General features: G+C 40.7%; 1 protein-coding gene across 1 annotated transcript in view; it reads right to left on the bottom strand.

The window, feature by feature from the left end:
- LOC117461051 (proprotein convertase subtilisin/kexin type 4-like) overlaps positions 1–27450 on the bottom strand; it is a 249012-nt gene that overhangs the window by 188495 nt on the left and 33067 nt on the right. Inside the window, exons 3-4 of the mRNA XM_071205815.1 lie at positions 14751–14843; positions 1746–1827 (exon numbers count right to left, since the gene is read on the bottom strand). Of these exons, the coding sequence (XP_071061916.1) occupies positions 1746–1827; positions 14751–14843 (175 nt within the window). The remainder of the gene's footprint in view (positions 1–1745; positions 1828–14750; positions 14844–27450) is intronic.

Raw genomic sequence — 27450 nt, forward strand, 5'->3', positions numbered from 1 at the left:
TTAAAAAATAAGCTCCTTTCTATTTTGCTGAGATTGAGATGAGAAGATCCATACCAGTGTCAAGCTATGGAGCTAAAGCCATGGTCCAATTTGCTTAGCTTAGAATAGCATAAAGACAGTAAAACAGAGGCTTGGTCCAAAGGGAAACATGAACCTGACATTACCACCACCTCTAAATTAAACCACCAACATGCTAACCAAGAAGAAAACATGTGGTAATTGATTTGTTAATAATATAATGAAGCATTACTGTTTATTTTCTGAAATGAGATCAGCATTTCATGTTTACATTTGTGTGTTTTCTTCCTGTTGTAAAACAAATAAACATACCAAACTACAATTCCTGTACCATTACACACACAGTCCTAATACTAGTTTTACTAATTATATACTGTTATTTAATAGAGCGTAGAGTACCAACATTAGGATTTTCCACACTGCCAAGAAACTGTCTTTGGCTTGAAAATGGTAGTGTTTGAGAAAACTGGCACACAATATTGAACATTGGCAGCTTCAGTCATTCTAGTAGGAACCATCAGACTTCAAAAGTTCAAAACGTATGAGTACACTCTCTCTTTCTCTGTCCTGTATGTGAATATACATACATCCACTACATCTTTGTCTTTTCACATTTCTCTCTCTAACTCGTCTGCATATCATCTATGAGAGGAGAGGCTGAGCGACACTGTGGGGATGGGAACTGCAGCAGAACGTGAGCCAGTTCTTTCTTGTAATAACACACACATACACGATTCACACAATAGGGCTCAACATGCATGATGTTAATATTAAACGGACATTAAAAAGCTGCAGTTGTTATACTGGTTTAATCGGAGAGGTTCATCGTCTTTAAAAGGTCAAAATGACTTCACAAAGATATCTAGAAAAACATATGTGACACACATAAAGGAAGCCAAAGCTACCTACATACATGGATTAACCCATATGTTTTGCATATAGAACTGTATGTTTACACACACATTGGTCTTTGCTGTGACTGTAGATACAAGATGCTTTCTGACAGAGTTCTAACAGCCAATTTGATTTGAAAGCCACTTCAGATTTCAAGGAAAGGATGAACATCTCACCATCAAAAAATACTTAGTGCCATTTTAGTTTTAAAAAAAAACTATTTGTCTTTTAACATTCATTTGTGTCCGCTTATAAGAGAGAACAGCCATGAGTTGACAGTGTTTTTTTTTTTTTTTGGCAACATGCTGTTCAGCGGCGCTCCTGTTTTAAATGTGTTCTATTGACAGTAATTATACTGACACCTTGTTACAGGACTTACATTATCTAAAGACCAGTGGCTTGTCAGTTATACTAGAATGCCTCCTTATAAGTAAGTAAGTGTACAATCATGTATAAGATACTGCATATCTAAGTGTGCATCTAGCTAAAGTATATAACTGGCTGTTTCTTTAAGGTTTTTTAATGTCATAGTTTAGAATTGTTTATTAATGTTTTATTGTTTTTTGTCAACAGCTTTAGTTCCTTTTAGAAAGGGCAGATTAGTAAAGGTCTCTGTCCACAGAAGTACATTGCTTAGCTTCCTGATGATACTCCTGTCTATTTCTCTAAACCAGGGGCATGCTGACTACTGCAGGTAATATAGTGACTATGGATGAGTTGCTCAGTCACAACCCCTCTTCAAATAACTTACTTACTAACTGGAGGTCAGCAAAAAGAACACTTTTAGCTATGACAAAACGTCAGTGGAAAGAAGTGTGTCACTCAGAACTTACTGTGAGGGGTTCTGAGGTCCAGTCCTCTCACAGGGACCCGCTTGTCTCTGTAATGACTGTGCTGCCTCTGCACCCAGTGAACCTGGAATCACAACAAGATATGCATTACTCCGAGGAAAATGTGAATTCACATATGTTGACTTGATTGAATCGAGATGCTTTCAAATCTCTTTCAACTATCTCCTTAAAATAATGAACCCATACAAAATGTATCATCTCTCAGATTACTGTCAGAATTTGAAATACATGGTTGAATTGAAACCAAACTACTTGGTTACATTTAGTCGATTAAGATGACGGTTTAGTTTAAAAATAATATATATGATATTTAAGTTACGTAGATAAGTTAAGGATGTTATGTTGTGCACATTTCATACAGCACACAAACAGTGTTGTCCTCCATTTGAAATATTTCCAAAACAAACAAAGTTTGTACTCAAACATAATCGACTATGCATTTTTGTTACATGGAAACTACATTTTGAGCAAGACAAGTTTTCACTAGCCAATTAACTATAGCGCTCCAAGACCTCTAAGCGTTTGACCAATCTGATGTAACCATCAGAGCAGACTGGGCTCTGGTTTCAGACAGAGGGTGAAAAGAGGTGCTGCAGCACAGACAGTATGAGAACAATAAAGACTTTAGTGAACATTAAAGCGTGGAGACATGTCACAGAAGAGACACAGAATCCAATTTGAACCAGAGAATGAGCAGTATAGGGCCCCTTTAGTGTCCACTCTTTTCAATTGATGCTCATGTACTGCAAGTCTAACAATCTAAAACCATTTCTGAAGTCTTATTTTATCCTTGTCTGGGTTTTTGTGAGAAACACTAAAAAAAACAGGCTAAATATGTGTGTTCTTTTCTGTTTTCCTCTACTTTAAAAGAGAGGGAAAATCCATAGCACAGGGAGAGTTGGGTACCTTCATGGAGGAGAGTAAAAGGTTTCCTCTTCATTAGTTCAAAGAGGACTCGCTCGCTCTCCCCTTTGCAGTCCCATTGTCCTGGGCTAAAAGCAAGGATAACACCCCCCCACCTCCCTCACCTGCACCTCTGTCCTCCACAGCACACACACAATATGTTTCATAGGCCGCTGCCTGCAGCTTTGATCTGATAAGAGGCTGGTCCTTGAGAAGGTGGGCACACTAAATCAAACAACAGATCACAGACACACACGCGCAGACACACACAAACACACGCACATATCAGTGTCAGGCCACTATTGTCCTCTTACACTTAAATCAGAGTGGAAGAGGTTGAAAATAAATACTATTGAGAGGCGGCTGCAGTCTTTTATGTCCTAAAAGCCTGCTTGCTGTATTCCCCCTTCATGTTCTTCAATTAGACTCAATTAACAAGAGCTGGTCTAAACTACCCAAGGAAGACGGGTGCAGGGTGGAAGGGGGGTTGTTAAAGCTAATAACGCTCCATGTGTGATATTAAACACTGAATACCTCAGACAGGAAGTGGATGTGATACGTGTACGATTCCACATTAGGCTGATCAGATTCATTTAAGATAAAATGGCCTCAGTGTAAAATGTTGTTTAGTTTACACGTTTCAGGTGATGCCTTATTAACAAGAAGATACTTTTTAATAGATAACATGGCATTTGTGAACTCATTTAATTAGCTTTAATTTAAATACTACTTTTCAAAAGTTTGGAATCGCCAGCAAGGGCAGCCAAAAGAAAAATGTCTTTCCAAAATATTAAGAGCCTTATGCACCATTGTGTTTCAATAACAATGGGGCCACTCAAGCCTTTCTACAAATAAAAACTCATTCAAATATGGAAGTGTATTCAGGGGAATAAAGGATTGGAGATTGCTCTTCTGTCCTGCAATACTTTGAGGACATTATATAAATGGAAGTTTCAATGATATACATATAATTATACACTCAAAACTAACATATTATATATATCAAACAAAGACATTTGTAGATAACAAGGATGATAGTGTGTATATGTGTGGGTGTTTAAGTGTGTATGCCCCAACTACCTTGTACAGCCCCTCCAGCCCCTCCTCTGGAGGAGCAGCCAGGACACGGTGATCAATACACATGATAGGGAGCTAATCGCTCTCTGTCAAACCAGACCCTGCCAGCTACTAATGTGTGTGTGTGTGTGTGTGTGTGTGTGTGTGTGTGTGTGTGTGTGTGTGTGTGTGTGTGTGTGTGTGTGTGTGTGTGTGTGTGTGTGTGTGTGTGTGTGTGTGTGTGTGTGTGTGTGTGTGTGTGTGTGTGTGTGTGTGTGTGTGTGTGTGTGTGTGTGTGTGTGTGTGTGTGTGTGTGTGTGTGTGTGTGTGTGTGTGTGTGTGTGTTAATGGCAGATTGAGACTCTTTAGGGAGTGATGCTCAAGGTTAGACTCAGGGGATGGGGGGCAATTGACCACACTGTCTGTGACACTGACCCCTCTACTGTCAGCGCATTCATCATCCAGCTGTGACAAATAGGCAGCACATGCATCCACACACACCACATACACACATAGATTAAAAGTACAGATAAAACCACACAGTACACATAGTACAGTGAAACATTCAATCACTTGACATTTTGCAAACAGAACTTCTTTCAATGACTGCCATACACATGCAACTTCAAATGTAAACAAAGCAGACATATCTCCCTTCAAAATAAAAGCCTATTTAAAAACAAAGAGAGTTTGACAGAGAGAAAAGGGATGAGTGTAAAAGTGTTACAACAGCCTAACACATTTCCATTAGGAGAACTGCCATGCCGTTTTAAAAACAATGCAAATAAAAAAACACAAACGTGCCAAAACACATGCAAATGAAGAAACATCTTCACCAACTTGACAACACATGCGTAGCATTTAGAAAACATTTACCAACTTGATGAAACATGTGCAGGGTTTATTAAAGCGCTGCATAAATGAAATTCTGCAAACACAACATGGGAAGTTTGAGGATTATAAAATTGGCCCACTGGAAACTTAGCTAAAATGTAAGTTTTGTTGGCTCATTTTAACAATGTGACCGCATGATTCCTTCCGATATTATTGCAGATCTGCTATAAGCTAGCTAGCTAACGTAGCTAACCTAGTCATTTCAAATATACTGAAAAAACAGTTACAACTTCAAGAAGCACTCCAGTCCCAGCCGTGTGCATCACTTTGAATTTTCCCCATTTCCGTTGTGTTTTGAGCCTCTTGCGGGGTTCTTTTTAATTGCAGCGTTTCGTTTATTCAGTCTTTTTAGTAAACTCTGCGCATGCTCCGTCAAGGTGTGAATGTTTTCTAAATGCTTGCACCTGTCAGCCACCGTAGAGATCCGTTTTAAAAAAAACACAAGGTAGGTCTATAGAAAATGTTTGTAAAAATGGTTTTCCAGCAGTGAGGAAGAAAAGAACTCTGGAGCACTTGCATGATGGATTGGCTTAGGTACAACTGACAGAGGCACAATGTGAGTGTGTGGAGGAGAAGAAAGACAGTAGGATGGAGAGAATACAAGTGTGTGTTCGCTCTCCATATGAAGAATATGGTGTGTGTGTGTGTGTGTGTGTGTGTGTGTGTGTGTGTGTGTGTGTGTGTGTGTGTGTGTGTGTGTGTGTGTGTGTGTGTGTGTGTGTGTGTGTGTGTGTGTGTGCGTGCGTGCGTGCGTGTGTGTGTGTGTGTGTGTGTGTGTGTGTGTGTGTGTGAGACGTGGTACTCCCATGTCTCTGTATGAATGAGTGGATGCGGTGGATGGCAGGCAGCTGCAGCAGTGTGATACGAGCCGAGCAGCACAGATACCAGGGCTGACATTTTGGGCTTCGCTACCCACCCACGGCCCCCTGGGAAAGTGATGGCCATGGCAGCGGCAGTGGCCACATGCCCCCTTAACCCCCCCACCTCCCTCTGCCTGTCAATCACAAAGCTGTGCCTCCTGGGGGTCTGTCAGCCCCAGCCTGGCTCTGGTTGGACCCACGATGCCACGCAGCAGTGAACGCACCACATGACCAACCAGCACCCAGACACTGATGCACTGATGATCCCTATCTGGACCCCCCTCCCGTCCACTCACTCTTCATTCAATCTCTCATCTCTAACTGCCAAGCTGATAGTCCAGACTACAGAGAGAAAAAAGACGGAAGAGAGGGGTTGTGGGTGTGTTACTGCAGATTAGAAGATGAACGGTGAAAACTACACAGAGGCACATAAGAAAAATGTGTGAGGTCTACGGTAGTGAGGGTAGGGAGGGAAAAATTCCATTGAAAGAGAAAGAGAAAGATAAGAGGGAGATACACTTTGGCCCCGCCTCCAGCATTCTTTTAGGGCACCTCTTGGCCTCTGCTGCCTCACACTCCCTCCATCCACCCCTCCCTACCCACTCCGGGCCCTCTGGTGTGCTGCTCACTCCATTGTGTCAGCCTTCAGAAGTGTTCAGTTTGAGTGGCAGGCCGTCACAGATCAGTTCCCTGCTAAAGCGGCCCGGCAGGCCGGGGTGACGGGCCAGGAAGGGATCTAAGTGGGGTTTATCAGCGCTTCTTAACGCCTCTCCGGCTCCCTGACACAAAAGAGAGGGGGTATTAAACATCTAAAGCAAACCAAAAAGCGTGAAAGCTCCTTATAGGGCCGCGGGATTGCGGATGTGACTGGAGTCTTTAAAAATTGCAACAAAAAAACGAAAATAAGGAGAGAGAAAACCACACAAATGCTTCAGCAGAGAAGGCATCTAGGGAAAGTGAAAAATGTATTTGCAATCCTGAATAGAACCGTGAAGAGAAGAATTCTTGGGAGGGACTGAGGAAGATATAATGTATACATGAGAATTTAATGTCATGTTAATATCAATATGAATATTATTGTGTTCTTTCTTATTTTGACGCTTCGGCAGCAATGTTTCTTGAAACGTTCTTGCCAATAGAGCCCTTTTGAATTTAATTAAATTGAATTGAGAGAGAATAAACATGAAACTATAGGATATACTGTAAGACTAAAATTCAACATTACAAGTGAATTTTCTTCAAAGTATGACCCACATCTAGGCTTTTCCGTGACAATATCAGGACAATTTACACTCAGTGAATTACTTTTAATCTTTAATGGTTAAAGAACACAAAAAGCAGTTTCAAGACCTAGATTCCTACAGGTCAACAAACTCAAAATCAGGCATAGGTAAATAGCACACCGTCTTTGATGAAAGTCATTCTGTGTGACTGGCGAAGCCACACACAGTATAATATTCAACATACTTATCTCATCTCATTCTTCCGGCAGCGTTGACACGAAACACACAAAACGTGCGGAATGACCGGGATCGGGTTGCTCTGTCTTTTATAAGAGATTTGCCAAGCCGTTTTCTGCAAATTGCAGAAAACTGCGATCATTTGCCCATTAGGAATGAATGAGAAATCCATTTGAACAGAGCTAAAAAACACCCCACTTTGACCCCATACAGAGTCTGCATACTTTAACGTAGAACACAAATTACAAGTTTAAACGGTTCTCGAGACTATGGACTTCATTAGACTAATTGGATATTTTTTGATAGCTAGTATGGTTCTAACGTAGCTTGTGTTTTGTGAACATTTCACACCGTTTCACATTTTATAATGGGTGTGTATGGGAGAGTTAAGACTTAGAGTGGTGACATCACGGCTAGAGGGGAGAGGAGCTGTACAATCTGAAGAGTTTTTTTTACAACTACTGCTCGGCTCGTCAGAATTTTCACTCTTAATACATAATTTGGTGATCATAATGTAGGGAAATGTGTCACGGCCGCACCGATATGCTCATTTAATCAAACGGACTTACATATAGCAAACACGAGAGTCATCCGGTGTTCATCTGGTATCCTGAATATTTAGCTGATTGGAGTTAGTTTTTTACTTAGAAGCAATAATGCAGCTCAATATTGTCAATATGACACCTGCTGAAGTTTAACCTTCAGCCATAATTCTGAAGATGTTTGGCATGTAGCCCATAGAGCCAATCATCCAAGGAACAGCATACTTCCTGGGAAGCAGGGTGGAGGTAGCATCATACTTTGGGGCTGTTCTCTTCAAATATGTCATGTCTTGTGAAGATAGACAGGATAATGATTTTCTCAAAAAGGCACAAAACCTATTGGCCTCTGTCAGAAATCTGAAGATGAAGAGGAATATGAGATTCCTGAAATGACAATGATCCAAAGCACATATCAAAGTCCACCAAGGCATGGCTTCAAAGAATCATAATCAAAGTATTGGAACCCCAATCCCACTGGAATGACCTAAAGAGAGCTGTACACAGGAGATTCTCTTGTTTGTAGGATCTTCCACTTGTTAGCAGAGAAGAGTGGGATGACGTTCTAAAGTCAAAGCTAAAGAGCCCAATTTTAAGATTGTCTACTTTGTTTTGTCATGACTGCACCATCAAATACCAAGTTTAATAAACAATGTTGATCATTAAGTAATTGCACTAAACTAGCTCAGCATTAAACCATGCTTCCAAACAAAGCAAATCTAGAGAGCTAGTATGAACTCTAGCTAATTGGACATCGCAAGTAGGTCACTTTGCTTTACAAAATAACAAAGACAAAACAAACAAAATGAATATATTTTTAATCAACCACATGGGTACAGATCTGGCTGGTAATAAACTAATGGAGAGGCACCATTTGGACTAATTATTGTGATTAGTTGAGTACATGCATGCACGTTTTCATCACACGGTAAAAAAGGTGAGAGACTGTGTCCAAAATCCCTAATTTGTCTACTCAATTACCATCCCATGGATTTGGGACACGTATACATAATGTGTATACTGAATAATATATATTTCACAGATTTAGTGTTGTTTTATTGTATTGTGACCTTCTTTTTTTCTATCAAATATAATGCATTGTGGGAAAAAAATGTATGTGCAAAAGATACAAGAATGTTTGCTTAATATAAGATTTGCCACAGATAAGACAACCTTACACTGATTGGCTTGAGGAGGTAACCCCTCGAAAAGAGTCACGTTTGATTGGTTGGTTGGTTGGTTGGTTGGTTGGTTGGTTGGTTGGTTGGTTGGTTGGTTGGTTGACCTTGACCTCTCATGTTTCCACGTTCTTCTATGGGAATAACTTGCTTCTCCTTGCCTAACTTCAATTACATTTTCGTTTATGAATTAATAATAATAATAATAATAATAATAATAATAATATATTTTATTTATAAGCGCACTTTTCATTTGCGTAAACAAAACTCAAAGTGCTACAAAATTAAAAAATTAAAAAGGGTGAACACAAAAAAAAAAATTAAAACAACATAATAAAAGCTGTGACATTCATGCCCGCATGGCATAATGTGGGGGATTTAAAAATCTAGTTAAAGGCTATTCTAAAAAGATGCGTTTTTAGGCCTTTTTTGAAAGCCTCCACAGTCTGTGGTGTCCTCAGCTGGCTTGGGAGGGCATTCCACAATCTCGGAGCAGCGGAGCAGAAGGCTCGGTCTCCCATGGTCTTCAGTTTTGTCCTTGGTGGGATGAGGAGGTTTGCCTTTACTGAACGTAGGTTCCTCGTGGAGGTTTGTGGGGTGAGCAATTCCTTGATGTAGGAGGGAGCATTTCCATATATGCACTGATGAGTGAAGAGGGTGATTTTGTAGTCAATCCTGAGTGAGACCGGGAGCCAGTGCAGTGATTTGAGGATGGGTGTGATGTGTTCGTACTTCCGCACTCTCATCAGGATCCTAGCAGCTGTGTTTTGGATGTATTGCAGCTTCTGGATGTTCTTGCTAGGAATCCCAATGAGAAGTGCGTTACAGTAGTCCAGCCTGGAGGAGACAAAGGCGTGGACAAGCTTTTCAGCATCTGGCAGACTGAGTGTGGGGCGGAGTTTCGCAATATTTCTCAGGTGGTAGAAAGAGGTCTTGCATATTTGCTTGATGTGGGCCTCAAAGGTCAGGTGAGGATCCATTTTAACTCCCAGATTGGTAACCGTTGTTGAGAGTGGAATGTTCTGACCGGAGAAGGTGATGCTGGTGATGGCAGATGAACGGACCTGATGTGGAGTGCCAATAAGAATGGCTTCAGTCTTGGAGCTGTTTAGCTGGAGGAAGTTGTGCTTCATCCACACCTTTATCTCCTCCAGGCATGTGGTTATTGTGGATGATGGCAGAGGTGCAGAGGGGGTTGGGTTTGCTCTGATGTAGAGTTGTGTGTCATCAGCATAGCAATGGAAAGATATTCCATGCCGGCTGATGACACGACCAAGGGGGGATATGTATATGGTGAAAAGGGTGGGGCCAAGGACTGATCCTTGGGGGACACCGCAAGTCACAGAGTGAGTTCTTGATTTAGCCGCTCCCAAGGTGACGTGCTCAGTCCTCCCGGTGAGATAGGAGGTGAACCAGTTTAAGGCAGAGTCAGTCCAATTGTAGTGTGAAGACGGATTGACAACGTAATGACAGTGCAGCTGCTTATGTTTCCAACTTCTCTCACTGCTAGGGAGGTAGCAACAATAACACCCGGCTGCAGTTAGACTAACTAGACATATTTTAAGACAAAGAAAAAGAAGTCAGACGATGGGGACAAACTGTGCACAGTGGTTTTCAGAATGTGTGTGTTAAGTGTGTGTACACCAGCAGGGACCGGGGAGTGTATGTCAGGAGCTGGCAGGGGGTTAGTATCGGAGACATTTTGTAAAAGGTCAGTGTAGAGTTCAGTCAGAGACATGTCTGTGTGTTTGAGAATGAAAAGGCAAGAGGTCTGCTAGTTAGGACAGTTAGGGAGAGGGTAAACAAGGGGAGGTGGAGCCTGAAGTAAACAAAGTAGAGGCAGGGAGAAAGAAGGAAACAATTGGATGCTATTATCTCGCATCTTATGGACGCCATATGTTGTATACCTGTGTTGTCCCTGTGTGTATATATTCCTGTATGCATGTATTTTGATCATGTTAATGGCAGGTCTTGCTTCGTATTTGTTTAAGTCAAAATGCATGTGATGATGCTGCATGTGGCATGTTGTCTCCAAGCCCTCACATGTTTGCGTGGAGCTGTATTTCCCAGAGCCTTGCTAATTGTGTCATTAGCAGGGCGATTAATACAACAGCTGATTGTTGCTTTGCTGACGGAGGGATGCTGATAACTGGGATTACATGGTGGCAAAACCTCCCCCTCCTCTGAGAAACCACTATGGACCTACACTGTGCGTGTGTGTGTGCGTGTGCGCGTGCGTGCGTGTGTGTGTGTGTGTGGTTCAGCACAGCTCTACACATGTGAGAGCCTCAGAGAGCCATTCCACTGGACTGCTTTGATTGCACTGATTTATGAAGTGTTTTTTATTATTCCTTTGTTATGGAACACCATTAATCATGTTCATGAGTGTAACTGAACTATTTCACTTTCATTAAGAATTGAAAAAGAACAGCAACTGAGATGAAACAGGAAATGTTTTGATATTTCACAATGAATCTTCATTTGTTGGCAATGGTTTGACAATATCATTTTTGTTTCACTTTGTATTGATCATGTTGTTGCATTATATTAAGCACAATAAATATTAACTTTTGTTCACTATTATTGCATAATATGATACTGTAAATAACATAGACAAATACGAATAGAACATGCAATAATTGAATACATCTGTTTAAATAAATATGGTTTTTATTTAAGTACATGAGAGAAAGGGTTACATACACTGAACAAAAATATAAACGCAACACTTTTGTTTTTGCTCCCATTTTTCATGAGATGAACTCAAAGATCTAAAACATTGTCTATATACACAAAATAACCATTTCTCTCAAATATTGTTCACAAATCTGAAAAAATCTGTGATAGTGAGCACTTCTCCTTTGCCGAGATAATCCATCCCACCTCACAGGTGTGGCATATCAAGATGCTGATTAGACAGTATCTGGTGTGACCACCATTTGCCTCACGCAGTGCAACACATCTCCTTCGCATTGAGTTGATCAGGTTGTTGATTGTGTGTGTGTTGGTCCACTCCTCTTCAATGGCTGTGCAAAGTTGCTGGATATTGGCAGGAACTGGAACACGCTGTCGTATACGCCGATCCAGAGCATCCCAAACATGCTCAATGGGTGACATGTCCGGTGAGTATGCTGGCCATGCAAGAACTGGGATGTTTTCAGCCTCCAGGAATTGTGTACAGATCCTTGCAACATGGGGCCGCGCATTATCATGCTGCGACATGAGGTGATGGTCGTGGATGAATGGCACAACAATGGGCCTCAGGATCTCGTCACGGTATCTCTGTGCATTCACAATGCCATCAATAAAATGCACCTGTGTTCAGGTCTGGGGGGGTCCGAAAACCAGTCAGTATCTGGTGTGAGGGGTAGGGTTAGGGTTAGGGTAATGTTGTGAATCGAGTGGCCTGTGTTCGTCGTCCATAACATACGCCTGCCCATACCATAACCCCACCACCACCATGGGCCACTCGATTCACAACATTACCCTAACCCTACCCCTCACACCAGATACTGACTGGTTTTCGGACCCCCCCAGACCCCCCCAATAAAGCAAAACTGCACGTTTCAGAGTGGCCTTTTATTGTGGCCAGCCTAAGGCACACCTGTGCAATAATCATGCTGTCTGATCAGCATCTTGATATGCCACACCTGTGAGGTGGGATGGATTATCTCGGCAAAGGAGAAGTGCTCACTATCACAGATTTTTTCAGATTTGTGAACAATATTTGAGAGAAATGGTTATTTTGTGTATATAGAAAATGTTTTAGATCTTTGAGTTCATCTCATGAAAAATGGGAGCAAAAACAAAAAGTGTTGCATTTATATTTTTGTTCAGTGTAGTTACTAACAGTCTTCATAGAACACTATATATTGAAACTTTACATGTTCCTACAATGTTTTTCTTATAAGACTAAGTGTTCATGTTTGCTTGAAACTAAATGAATTCACAGCTAAGCAACATCATCAGCTGACTATTATTGAAATCTCCAGAACAAGCGACTGATTGCGGGACAAAGTCTCGCAAAATAGATACACTTGTCTTTTACTATAGGAACAGATGTCATAACAAAGCCATACACAGTATCATGGGATAGTATAAATACATGACTTCTGTTCCATTGGCCATGTTCAAATCTAAAACAAAATGTCAAGTTTCTGCCAGGCTGGTGGTCTGAAAACCTTCTGTGAGGCTGGCTTGGACTAGGGTAAGGAGAAGATGAAGGTATATTCATATTATCGGACGCTCTCTAGAGCATGTTACCTTGACATCCATCCTCTAGTGACGGCAGATTAATCAAATATGTTGTTTCTTTCTGACCTTTATGATGGCCTCAGAGGATGCAATATTGACGTCGTATATCATTTTCTGAAGATCTAACATGATTTTGCCAGTTTGGGAATTTTAATCAAGTTTATTTTGAATTTGGAACTTTGACACAATCATTCAGCTCCACTCCGTAGCCTTTACTCAATGATGCACCGGTAACTAAGTCCTTAATGGTAACAAATTCAATTCATTCCAAAAGTAGCACATCTTATTTAAGCATTGTTTGCTAACTAGTAGCCACCTCTAAACACTAATATTTAAAAACATGAATTATGTCTCATGGTTACGATTTAATAAACCTTACATGCTGCATTAATGATTATGCACCGTAATCTAACCCACCTGCCATGCAATGCACAGCACGATGCGGAGTGAAAGGCAGCATGCAGCTCTGTGCAGACAGCAGCCTGGTCAGAGGTGGGCGGATGGAGTACAGCTCCAGCTTTGGCAGCCGGCCAACAGCTGTAGCCAACACACTGTAATTGTGTTTGGCAACACATAACCCTCCATAAATACATCTCCCATACACATATGACAATATTGACTGGTAGTTTAAAGGACTACGGCATTATTTTAGCAAATAAAAAAGTTTCCTTTCAAGGTTATTGATAGAGATGTTGTCTTGCCTCAATGCTAAATTGATTAGTCCACATAAAAGGAATATAGTCAAAAAACGATGCAAGGTGTTTAAAAAACTGCCTGCTAAGGATGCAATGTCTAAGTATGCAATTGTTCATTATCACAAAACATTATTTGTGCAATCCATTAAATGTAAGACTCATTACGATATGTGGGACATTCAAGGCGTGGAAATTCATTTCACCTAAAGTTACGATTGTAGAAAAGTAATTAAAGTTACAGTTTAATGAAATCATGAACCATACATGGAGTCACTGGAGATTGTGAATAAATTACTTCAATTAATCACACGCACACTGATTCAGATGATAACTTTGAATCAGAAAGTTGGGAATCTTCTCTCTCTTCAACTCTCTGTCCATTTCTTTCTTCTGCTTGTGTGTTTTCATGCATGAGTGTGGTTTTCTTTGGTATACTGCTGCCTTGTGTTTTTAGAGTGTGTGTGCCTCTGAAGGGGCAGTGTGTTGCGGAAGGGCCAGAGGTCTGGTGCACCCCGGAGAACGACCAGGGCCAAAAGCTGCATCCCCCCCCCCACTCTTCCCTCTCCCCGTGCTGTCATGGGATGTCTCCGTGGGTGACGGTTTCCCTGGCAACAAAAGCCCTTTGAGGGGGCTGCATTGTGCGCTCCGAAGGGTGATGCAGAACGGCTTGTTGAAGGTGGCGAGGGGGGGTTTGGGGGGCAAGGCATATAGTGATATTGGATGGAACAGGCACACGAGCAAGGTAAACAACTTTCAGCCATTACTCACCACATGGATCTGTTTCCTTTTTTTTTGCATCCTTGTCGCTAATCAACACTAGACCCTGATTAAAACAGCAACGGCAGCCAAATGAACTGCCATTTGCATATACATGCTGTGTGAAATCAGAACCGATGCCAGTGTGAATTCACCTTGACGTGGCCGTGTTGAATGTATCAAACAGTCACGTCTAAGTAGCTGAACGCTCTGATTTGATGTAGTTACAAATCCATTTCCCGCTGTGTTACAGAGACAGTGCGAGTAAGGCCAAAAAAAACAACCTCAGAGCGGCTTCTTTTAGGAACCTGCGGCTTGATCCCCTTCTATTAATCGTGTGATGAGTATTCTATTGAGCAGAGTTTATTTGATACAATAGGTAAAATACTCACCCCGACTGCAGTGGAAAGTGTGTTCTCAAAGGCGGCTCTGTCAGGGCGCCCCCTGCTGTCTTTAAGGCTGTAAACATCCTCCAGGCTGCCCACCTGTTAGTGAATAGAAACAAATGGTGCTGTCAGAAAATGTCTATGGTGGCCGACAAGTGCAAACGCGGCCTAAAACACTTCTATTAGGAGAAACATGCTGCAGGTTTAGGGAGACTGTGGCTCAGTGGGATAGCGGCCTGATCTTCGGATCAGGGGAGAGCAAGTTCCAGTCCCACTGCAGTCACCATGTCGTTGTCTCCCTAGGCAAGACACTTCACCTCAAATTGCTCCTGTGGGGATTGCCCACAGTACTGAATGTATGTAAGTCGCTAAGACGCTGGATAAAAGCGTCTAACAAGTGACATGTAATGTAAAGTAATGTTCAAAAACGATGTTAATAAAACAAATGTGGCAAAAACCTTGTAAATGAAGAAAGATCTTTGTGCAATCTTCAGAAAACATTCAACAACCAGATGAAACATGCGCATCGTTTAATAAATGAAACACTGCGAATACAAAACGCTGCAAGAAGCTCAAACCACAACGGAAACAGCGACACTAAAGAGTGATGCACAGAGTTAGGACCTGAGCGCTTGTTGACACTTGGAGATATATAAAGTATTTAGTTAGTCAGGTTGCGTTTTGGCATATTTTAAATGTACATCATTTTTGAACGTGCAGCGCATTTCAAGTATTTTGGACCTTTTTAGTGCTTTTGCACACGTTGGCCACCGTATTATGAGGTCCATGAAGTTAGAGGTTTTTTTATTAAGAATTTGTCTAAATTGTGTGCCCTCCAGAACTCTGATTTGGAAGGCAAAATATGCGAGGAAAATCTAAGTTTTCATCATTGCAGTGACCAATAAGGTCAAAACACATAACGTTCTCCTGCCTTAATCAACCACATGACCCTTTGCACAACTTCATATCAGCACATCCCCTCTGGCCATCTGTCTTGTGTGGGTTTTTCTGCAAGAAGGTGGGCCGAAATCAAATAGCACACAGTTTATCTAACCTTATCCTGGGCTTTTCATTTCCAAGCCTTATAAACTCAAATCGTATTGACCGCCTGGGAGAGTTAGAACTAACTAAGTGAAATCTACTCGCCGGCAATTGTGTGTGTGTGTGTGTGTGTGTGTGTGTGTGTGTGTGTGTGTGTGTGTGTGTGTGTGTGTGTGTGTGTGTGTGTGTGTGTGTGTGTGTGTGTGTGTGTGTGTGTGTGTGTGTTCATGTGCGTGTGGCTTGCTGATTCTATCTCCCTTCACATTCATTCTCTCCATTCTCTGTCCCTGAGGTGCATCAGGGCTGAGACTGCAGAGTAAATTGTCCCAAATTGAGTTCCTTCTTGCCGGCAGATACAGGCCACATCCCGACCAACCGTTTAGAGGGAGACAGAGAGAAAGAGAGAAAGAGGGAGAGAAAACAATCACGGCACACATCACTGGCTTGAAAGTGTTCTCTCTAATTTCTCTCTTTGCCTTTCTCTTCGGCCCTGTCTCTCCCTCTTTCTGCTGATTTCCCTGCTGCCTCTCTTTCTTCTCCGAGCACATTATTCTTCTGCTTCTCCCTTTTTATATCCCTCCCTGTGTGTCTTCCCTTGTCTTTGTCTGCCAAGATAGGTACACATCAGTCTTTGCTCGCCCAGCTTGTTTTTGTTCCTTCTTTTGATGATTCCCTGCCCTCCTGCTTGTTCCTCCATTCTTCTTCCATCCTTTGCTCCCTTGACTTCTGTTCTCCATCACCCCCACTGACAGTATTTCTCTTCATGTCCTTCTCTCACCCCTGGTTTCTATAACCTCCTTTCTGCTCTCTCATCCCACCCTCCATGGCTGGCTGTACCCAGTGACACAGTACCCATCAGCGCAGACCTCCCGGGTGGAGGAGTCTCGCTCTGACAATAATCACACAGTAAGTTTATAACGCTAGCAGCCCAGCTGAGCCGAGCTCAACCGGGCACACGCGACTCCCCAGACGCCGGCACACTCCATTTAACTCAGCAGGGGAGCGGTGCGCTGGCTGGGGAAGGGATGAAGGCTGTGACAGGGATGGGGAAGCCGTCGGGGGATAGGGAGGGTTCTGGGCGCTGGTGACGGAGCAGTGACTGGAGAAAGATATGGAAATAAGATGAGGGAGCTGGAGCTGAAACCAGTGCTGCAGGGGGGTTTGGACTTCTGGTTTTGGGACGTTTTTTTTAAGAAGATGCACATGTCACCATCTGTGCATGGAAGGAACTCCTCTCTCTGCAAATTCCCTTCCACTGTATCTCTCTCCATAGCATAGCATTATAACTTCTCTTTAACTGGAAAACTTAGGTTTGAAGATTTTATAAAAGCAACATCCTCCGTGTTGAAGACCGTTTTTTTTCCAATATGGTGATGTAACTAACCTTGACCTTTGCTCTCAGAAGGTAGAAGAAAGTAAAAAATAACTAAATCTATCTTGGAACATTTTTTTTTCTTCTAGTACTAGGAAATGAAATTGATATTTGGATATTGTTTTAAAAGATCACTGAAATGTGTCTTTCCATAAATAGAAAAGTCCCCTTACAGCCTTAACTGTAAAAAGGAGATGACTGATAAAGTTGAGTTGTCCTGAAAAAGATTCCATTAAATACACCGAGGTTGACTTTACCAAAGTCTGTTGCTGCATTAATTGGCCAATCACATGTAATATCAAATCAAAAGTGCTGAAGCCAATAGCTACGAGCTGAACCATGCCATCCTGGCTAAAAACAGCCAAATGCATGTTTATCTTTTCTTTAGAAATATCAAAGTACAGGGTTATTCTGGTTGAAACGTAACGGTATCATCACTTTTGATAAATGGAAGTATTGAAGAGTATTTATTAAATCATTATTATTGAAGGTAATGGGAGGCCATGGATTTCTTTTGCATAAAGAAAAAACAGTCCTGCTGTGACATGATTTCTGTAGAAAGGCACACTTAATGTCATAACATTGAGAAATACTCTGTAATTAATGCCAATCAACATGCATCTCTACTGAAGGCGCAAGAAGACATTGCAATGAAACTGTAGATGTAAAGGGTAGATGCAAGATTTAAGTCAAATTACAAATAAAAATGGTACTTTTCCAAAAACTATGAATGGTATTTCTCCCAGTGAACGTTCTATTTTTCTAAGTTTTGAGACATCTATATCTGAGATTTCTGGCTCCACATCAACAAAATGGAGGGAAAGAGAATATAATTGCAGAGGCCAAAGCATTGAGAAAAGCCATTTTAACTCAACAGCATTATGTCTTTTGAGAAACAGTATCTTTGTTTCTCTTGGTAACCAACAGAATATCGGCACTGTGCTCTGATCCTGTGGCTCTTTAAGTGACAGTAAATGGTCTGCAATTATATAGTGTTTCATCAAAAGCTCTTAAAAATACGAATTCACACTCAAACATTATAGCAGCGGGCAAATGTGTAAGGCAGAGGATGTGGACAAGATGAACCAAATCAAGTGCATATATCTGTTTTGTGAAAGACACATTGTACCTTTTACATAAGGTTAGTATTTACCGCAGCGTTTCGCAGTCGAGTCATCTTCCTACTATCCAAAGAGACAAAGAAAACAACAAAGAAACTCTTTTGCTTGTTGGGGTTTTCCCTTTCCTGTAGTGTGTTTTACGTTTTAGTGCATGTTAATGGTCTGCCAGTCCAACAACAAAGTTCAGGCCAGAGGGAGTTTCTCTCGCACACACACACACACACACACACACACACACACACACACACACACACACACACACACACACACACACACACACACACACACACACACACACACACACACACACACACACACACACACACACACACACACACACACACACACACACACACACACACACACACACACACACACACACACACGGCTCCATTGGACTGCTTTGTTTACTTCTGTGACATAGCGACATCACTATGTATCACTTGCGCTCCAGCACATTGTAATGTGCCTGATAGACTAATGGGCAAGTCATCTCTAAGCAGCTGACCAATCACAACAGAGCCAGCCAGCTAACCAGTCAGAGCAGACTGGACTCTGGTTTCAGACAGAGGGTGAAAAGAGGTGCTGCACAGGCACATGGCTGTGATTACATGTTATTGTTGTATCATGTTCTGTTGCTTTTAACCTCTTAGAGTATTTACTCAATTGTACAATGTCCTTGGATGTCATGAAAGGCCCTCTTAAATAAAATGTATTATTATTAAATCCTCAAATTGCAATTGTCCATTGATTCCCACTGTACTGGGGTGACAGTATAATGTAGAGGCAGATATCTCAAAACGTGGTCAAATAAAACCAATTAAAATAATCAGTTTTTTGTATTTTGTGTGAACCAATCATTTAAATGTGTGGTAGCAGTCAATGGCCAATTAGACAAGAGACACACTTCCTACTAAATGTGTCACTTTGACAACTTGACATTATTGACACTGGATGTGCATAACTCACACACATGTACACACAGTCAAACTACAGATGAAAATTAGAGAGCAATTTCAATCCAAAACAAACACACATCCTCACAAATGTACACACACATCCTTGCGCCCTACCAGAGCAGGTTCACAGCAAAACAATATGAGGCCAATCAGGGGACCATTGGTATGGCTCTCCCTCTGCTAATGACGGCACTTTGAAAAGGTAATCTAATTCACCAGCAGCAATTAAGGCTGGGAGTGCCTTGTCAGTATCAATTATCCGCTCCTTCACTCATGTTCTCCAGTGTGGACGCTGAGACCGCCTGACACACAGCACTGTCGGACAAATCAACCCCATCAGCCAGTCAGTCACTGAGAACACTAATCATGAGAGTTTTCGACACAGAGATATAGATACTTTATGCCTGAATCATTGCACGATGAACTAAGTAAGCTTGACGTGAATAGGAAGTCCAAGTAGGCTGCAGTTCGAGGTATCTTTACGTATGTTGAACAGTAGATACTGGATCCTACAGAGGGTTACTCAAGGTGGCATGACTGATGTCAGCATCCATCAAATATTGGTTATCGATCGAAACCCATGCTACTGTGAAGTGTTGAGTGTTAGTGTTTTGGATCACCTAAATCATGCCCATGGAAATCAGGGCTCTGACTGACATGAAACTTTGCAACTTTGCATTGTTCGAATTCACGACCAATAAGAAATAGTTGTTTTAATAAGGGCTGCACAATTTATCTACATTTTAATCCAGATTGCAGTATGGACTAGTGCAATATTTGAAATGGCAGGAGCTGCAATATATGGTAAGATATGTATAAAATATAGAGGGAGAAGTCAGAAACATTCACTTATAATGTTAAAAAATATACTGTATGTTTTCAAATATTTGTATACCAGGAAATGTTTAAAAAAAAAAAAAATGTAAATGTTTTTGGGGGGGAAGGAAAAGAAAATATGTTGTGTATAACTGCTGAAGATTGATGAAAAGTATTTAATTCAACTTGGCAGTCAATATAGTTGTTGCATCCAAGCAAAAATAAGAGCTTTTAAAGATGTCTTGACAATGTCCTATTGCAAAGTTCTTACAAAATGCATAACATCTGTGAAACAGCATCTCTGACTAAACACCAACATGTTACTTGTTTATTATTAGTTGAACTGCAATGAAACAAGTTGAGATACATCAAGTTGAAAGTCTTTTGAGGTTTTACTAAAGCAAAATGTGGAGATTAAATCTGTGGCACTGATACGGTACACAGCACCATGACCTGTCGCAATCTTCTAGGACCAAGGACAACCAATCCAAGTAGACCTTCATAGGCAAGGCAAGGCAAGGCAAGGCAAGGCAAGGCAAGGCAAGGCAAGGCAAGTTTATTTATATAGCACTTTTCAACACAAAGCAATTCAAAGTGCTTTACAAAAAATGAAAGACATTAAGCATTAATAAAAGAAAAGCTAATAAAATAAACATTAAAAGAAAAAATACATGGATAAAAGTTACAGTGCAGTTTAAGATATGAATAGTTCAATTAAAAGCAGCGATAAAAAGAAAAGTCTTCAGCCTGGATTTAAAAGTAGTAAGAGTTGCAGCGGACCTGCAGGTTTCTGGGAGTTTGTTCCAGATATTTGGAGCATAATAACTGAACGCTGCTTTACCATGTTTAGTTCTGACTCTGGGGACAGAAAGCTGACCAGTCCCTGAAGACCTGGGAGATCTGGATGGTTCATAATTTAGCAGGAGGTCAGAAATGTATTTTGGGCCTAAACCATTCAGTGTTTTATAAACCAGCAGCAATATTTTTGAAATCTATTCTTTGACACACAGGAAGCCAGTGTAAAGACTTCAGAACTGGAGTGATGTGATCCTCTTTCTTAGTGTTAGTGAGGACTCGAGCAGCGGCGTTCTGAATCAGCTGCAGCTTTCTAATAGATTTTTTAGTGAGACCTGTGAAGACACCATTGCAGTAGTCGAGTCTACTGAAGATAAAGGCATGGACAAGTTTTTACAAATCCTGCTGTGACATTAGTCTTTTAATCCTAGATATATTCTTTAGGTGATAGTAGGCTGATTTAGTAACTGTTTTAATGTGACTGTTGAAACTCAGGTCAGAGTCCATGACTACACCTAGATTTCTGGCTTTATCTGTTGTTTTGAACATTGCACACTGAAGCTCAGCGCTAACTTTTATACGTTCTGACTGGCTCCAAAAACCATTACCTCAGTTTTATCTTTGTTTAATTGGAGAAAGTTCTGACACATCCAGTCATTGATTTGTTCAATGCACTTACTCAGTGTTTGAATTGGAGCATAGTCTCCTGGTGAAATTGTTACGTAAATTTGTGTGTCATCTGCATAGCTATGGTAACTTATTTTGTTGTTCTTCATTATCTGAGCCAGTGGTAGCATGTAGATGTTAAAGAGAAGAGGCCCCAAGATGGAGCCTTGAGGAACCCCACATGTCATATTTGTCAACTCAGATGTGTATTTACCTATAGAAACAAAGTTGTTTCTGTCCTTTAAGTAGGATTCAAACCAATTTAGAACTGTTTCCGAAAGTCCCACCCAGTTTTCCAGTCGGTCTAGTATATGCTGTGGTCAACAGTGTCAAACGCAGCACTGAGATCTAATAATACTAACACTGAAGTTCTGCCACTGTCTGTGTTTAAGTGGATGTCATTAAAGACCTTTACAAGAGCAGTCTCAGTGCTGTGGTTTGGACGAAAGCCTGACTGGAACACATCGAAACAGTTATTTAAATGCAAGAAATTACTCAACTGTTGAAAAACAACTTTTTCAATGATTTTACCTAGAAATGGGAGGTTTGATATGGGCCTGTAATTGTTCATTACTGAAGCATCTAGATTATTCTTTTTTAAGAGCGGTTTAATGACTGCAGTTTTCAGGGCCTGTGGAAAAATACCTGAGTGAAGAGATTTGTTTACTATATGAAGTAGTTCTGAGGCCATGCAAGGCAAAACATCCTTGAAAAATCCTGTTGGAATAATATCAAGGCAGCAGGAGGAGGATTTCAGAAGTTGTATAATGTCCACTAGGTTTTTATCATTAATCTGATGGAATTGTGTCATGATGTCTGAATTGATGTTAAGTGGACACAGAGACAACACATTTGCTGTTCCTGATGCAGAGGCACTGACTGCTTGTCTGATTTTCTGAATTTTGTCAGTGAAAAAGGAGGCAAAATCATTGCACGCCCTGGTGGATAGAAATTCAGAGGCGACTGACACTGGGGGGTTAGTTAGTCTGTCGACGGTGGCAAACAAGGCACGTGCGTTGTTTTTGTTTTTGGCAATGATGTCAGAGAAGAACGATTGCCGTGCGTTTTTCAATTCCAAATTATAAAGGCCAAGTCTCTCTTTATAGATTTCAAAGTGAACCTGGAGATTTGTTTTTCACCACCTGCGTTCAGCTTTTCGACATTCTCTTTTTTCTGTTTTCACGGTCATGGCCTTTCTCCATGGAGATATGTTCTTCCCAGTCACTTCCTTTACCTAATTGGAGCAATGGCATCTATAACATTTTTAATTTTTGAATTAAAATGATCTACTAGCTCATTTACTGAGGTGTTAACAGGGGCAAGTGTGGTAGACAAATTCTGAGTAAACATTTCCCTAGTATTTTCAGTTAAATATCGCTTTGTGGTTACCTCTTTTTGAACATTTGTGTGAACAGAAATAGAGCTCTCAAAGAAAACACAGGAATGGTCAGAGAGTGCAACATCAGTCACCACAACCTTAGAGATATTCAGACCCTTTGAGATAATTAAGTCCAGAGTGTGCCCCTTATTGTGCGTGGGCTCCGTCACATGCTGAGTCAGTCCATAGCTATCAAGAACACAAAACAGTTCTTTAGCCCCTCTGTCCTGGAGGTTGTCAACATGGATGTTAAAATCAACAAACAATGACTAGACGGTCAAAGTCAATACACACTATAGACAGCAGTTCAGTAAAGTCATCAAAAAAGCTTGCACAGTATTTGGGTGGTCTATAGATATTTAGGAACAGAGCTCGAGAGGAGCATTTCAGCTGAAGGGCCACATATTCAAAAGAATCAAAGTTTCCATACGATGTCTTCCTGCATTGAAGGGAATCATTGAACAGAATAGCAACTCCACCCCCTTTCTTATGCATTCTTTCTGACTCATTAAAGTTGGGAGGGGTTGATTCGATAAGAACAGCTGCACTGTTATTTTGTTCAATCCAAGTTTCTGTTAAAAACATAAAATCGAGATTGTGCTCAGTGATAAAATCATTGATTAAAAATGTTTTTCCTGCCAAAGACCTGACATTTAATAAAGCTAGTTTAAGTTCGTTAAACACACTATCAGTCAGGTTTTTTGTAACAAGCTGTGGCTGACATGGAATCACTGCTAAATTAGATAAACTCACACAAACGTTTGGGCGCTTCCTGTTTCTAAGATGATTCACCGCTCTTAATCTATTACCTATCAACACAGATATCGGCAAAACTACTGGCAGGCAGGGCCCCGACATGTCCTGGAAAGAGTTGAGAGTGCCATACGCCCTTGAGCCTGGACCCCACACATATCAGTAAGAGTTTGTTGTGTTTTGTACACACACATTCTTATCAGGCTTTGGAGACTGCAGATGCTTTCTTGAAGGGAGGGGAGGTGGTTGACGTAGGCACGGTGATGGAGACGGGGGAGATGGTGCGGGGGTAGAGAACATGCTGCCAGGGTGGGGAGGTGGTTGATGTAGGCGCGGTGATGAAGACGGAGGAGATGGTGCGCGTCTCCGCGGTGATTTTGGTGGGCGTCGTTGAGGAGCGGGGGTAAAAGACATGGTGCCAGCCCTGCGTATCGCCTTAGTTTGGTCTTTGAACTCCAGGAAGGAATCGGTGCCAACCCTCATACTCCAGACAAGGTACATAAAGGACTCTGTCCAGGTCTTTGCTTAACTGAATCTCTCCAACAATCGACCTTAGTCAAGGCACTGATGAAGAGGGGATTAGCATAACAGTCCTGCTGCTGTAAAGAGTGCTGCAAAGCTTTCAAAGGACTATAATGACTATGTTGCTGGAGAAAATCAAAAATCCCTGGTACTGATAGATAGTAACAATACTGTACATACATATACATTAACTTTACTTCAATTAATTGTTTAATTTAATTTCACAGGTATTTATATGCCATCATTAACAACACTTGTCTGACTTGAAGTCATATCATAGCTTTTTTCTTGATCAAGAATACTGTTGCAAGTATGTGTGTATTTGAAAGAAAAAGGAAGTTTAATCAATGGAGGAAAGTTTGGGGATTAAATAAAATACTGCATTGATTCAAACGCTCTGACATAAGCAATGATAGTTTATAATGAATAGCCATTCACTCAAAGTCTACACCACTGAAGAAAATAGCAGAAAAAAGGGTGCAGAAAACATCCCAGAATGGAATAAATGGAGACTTTTTCACAAGAGGGAATCCAAACTATATTCAGTGGTTTTCTCTTCCTATTCAGGGTGAAAGATTAAGATGTTTAGGAATTCTGTGTAACTGAAAAGACTTGAATCCCACTGGGAGAAATTCACACCAAACACATTTGCAGAGGTTTATTTAAGTTCATGTGCAAGATAAGCTGTAAAAGAAATTGTGTGAAACAGCAATTCCCACCTCAAATTCTCCGTGAAAAAACAATGTAAAGACAACCAGCTTTCGACAGAATTTCATGCCTTTTCCACCCAGGTAGGAGGAAATAATGCCGTCTGTCTTCTGTATTTGTTATCTAAAAAAAGACAACGTGCTAATTGCATTAACATAAAAAATAGTCGCTTTAATGTGCAATTAGAGTCTCCAAATAACCCGACCTGCATGTCTGTAAGTGAAAAGCCAGAGACATGGAGGAAACATACAAACTGTGAGTGTGCAGGACATTCTTGCATCACTGCTAACCGCTAATTAAAGTATTTTCTCTATTAAAAGAATGATAACCATGACATACGCTAACTTCAGATAAGGTACTTCCTGTGTAATAATTAAAATAAGCAAACAAAAGTTATGCCTGAGGTAGTCTGATTCAATATGCTTTAAAAAGTATATTATAAAGACACAAAAGAAATGACTTGGATCCGCTGCAGATCTGGCTGCTACTGCTGAGAGTGATAAAAGCTCCCATAAGGAGAACATATTGGATTTAAGAATCTTGGACCCCAACCAAAAACCACAAGCAATTATGAGAGTTGGAAGTCAGAGTGAAGACAAAAGAAGAAGAATAGATTAATCAATTAAAGAACGGAATTTTAATTATCCCACTGTGGCTTTTTATTTTCTATTAGCACATACCTAATGTGCAGCCTCAGCAACAAGTACAGCAAGGAGAAATCATAATAATAATAATAATTGGTGCTACTGTGTGAGCTTTGCTGGCTACTGTGCTGCGTGAGATATGAGTAGAGTAAAAGGTTAACATACCACAAAATGCTCTTTAACGAGGAACAGTAATCATAAAAAGGATACAGTGTTATAAATCAAGAAATATATAAATCTACTGTAGCTCAAATATTTGAGCTGCTCTCCACTTACAGCCACAGAACAACTGCTGGCTTCTCCTCCAGCTGCGACACTTGACAAACTAAAATACACAAAAAGCTCTAATTAAAGTCTTTGGAAATTGCCCAATTTGTATGTTCCTTTTCAACAAGATTTCAACAATCATAAGTCTTGACTTTGAAGGAAAAAATGTCATGAAACTAGATATAATAATTATTGATTCACATGATGTTCATTATACTGGAAACATTTATTGATAAATATATATATATACATTTCTCTAATATGTAAGGTTGCATTTTTTGTTTTATGTGCTTCAGTGATTTCTCTGGATTCAGTTGTTATTCCACGTTTTTCTACACATGTTTGTTATTGATTCCTACGGATCAAAAAATGTCTCCGCTCACCCTTCAAGTGTCAAATCAAATGATCATACTGTGCAGCAGATGATTGAAAGACCTGAGCTTCACAAATCAAAACAGCTCACTTGAAGGAAAAGGCAGATGTAAGGTGCTGTGAAACACACAAGCTCAATAAGAGCTGCAGGTATTGTGATGTGTGTTCAATCTTTTGTTCATTTATGTCTGTTTTTAATTTATCTTTGTGAGCTTTTATTTTCAGTTTGGTTCTTTTTTGTTTCCTAAAAGACATAAAAAATGGTTCTTGATATGAAGTGTTGCGAGTTGTTGGTCGCTCCTTTTACCTTTTAAAATAATCTTTGCTTAAGGCAAAACTGCCACAGGGCTGACACTAAATATTCATCTTGTAAGTGGAATCGTTTGACTCAACGACAAATGCCCATCACAAGCCAACACATATGACCTGCTAACTTCTTCTGAACTTCAATTGACTACATCAACAGACAAAGATATCTGCCATTCACCGGATGACGGGCAGATTCTGTTAGCAACTACCTGGTGGACACAGCAGATGGTGGAGACCAAAACAGAGCTCATGGAGAGTGACATTGGAATATGAAATACACAACTGTCACCACCTTTCACTGTCTACCACCTGCTGGCTAGCATGTTGAAACATTTTGTATAAAAGGTGAATATACTTCATGTCAGTGTTTTGTTAAGCGTTTATTTTGCGTTCAGAAGAAGTCAAATCAGTAGATTAAATAATGATAGATGGAGCTATCTCCTACTCACTCTTCAAATAACTGACTAAAACATGCTTTGGCAAAATGCCTTTTCTCTGTTTTCACCACGCCTAGAGCAAACAAGTGCCGCTGAAATTCGTCATCAATTAGGTTTGCGGTTACACAGAGGTGGATTTATCTTACCAGTTTGCCATGCATTTCTTTCTTACACGACCACACATATACTCGTTTTATATCCTTCCTATAATACAAGTTAATACTAGCATTGTTAAACTTGTGATTAGCCATGATAAATAAGATAATTATTGTGATTAACCCCCGCGATAAATCGTTTTTCTTGATTGAGACCACTACAAAAAACACTCGGCTACAAGTTGGTGTTTATACAAACTATGAGCTTTCACCAACCCCAGTCCAAAAAGTATAAACAGTTCATCTCCTCAGTAGCCTTCTAAAAGGAAAAACACGGTAAGCCTGATTTGATCTGCAGCATCTGATGGCAGATCAGTAGAGTTGGTCTTTGAGTCATCACAGTGCTGAAGCATCCACAGGAAGCATGCCCCGCTGCTGCTGACGGACTCCA

Source organism: Pseudochaenichthys georgianus, chromosome 16 (assembly GCF_902827115.2).
Source record: "Pseudochaenichthys georgianus chromosome 16, fPseGeo1.2, whole genome shotgun sequence".
NCBI classification, from domain to species: domain Eukaryota; kingdom Metazoa; phylum Chordata; class Actinopteri; order Perciformes; family Channichthyidae; genus Pseudochaenichthys; species Pseudochaenichthys georgianus.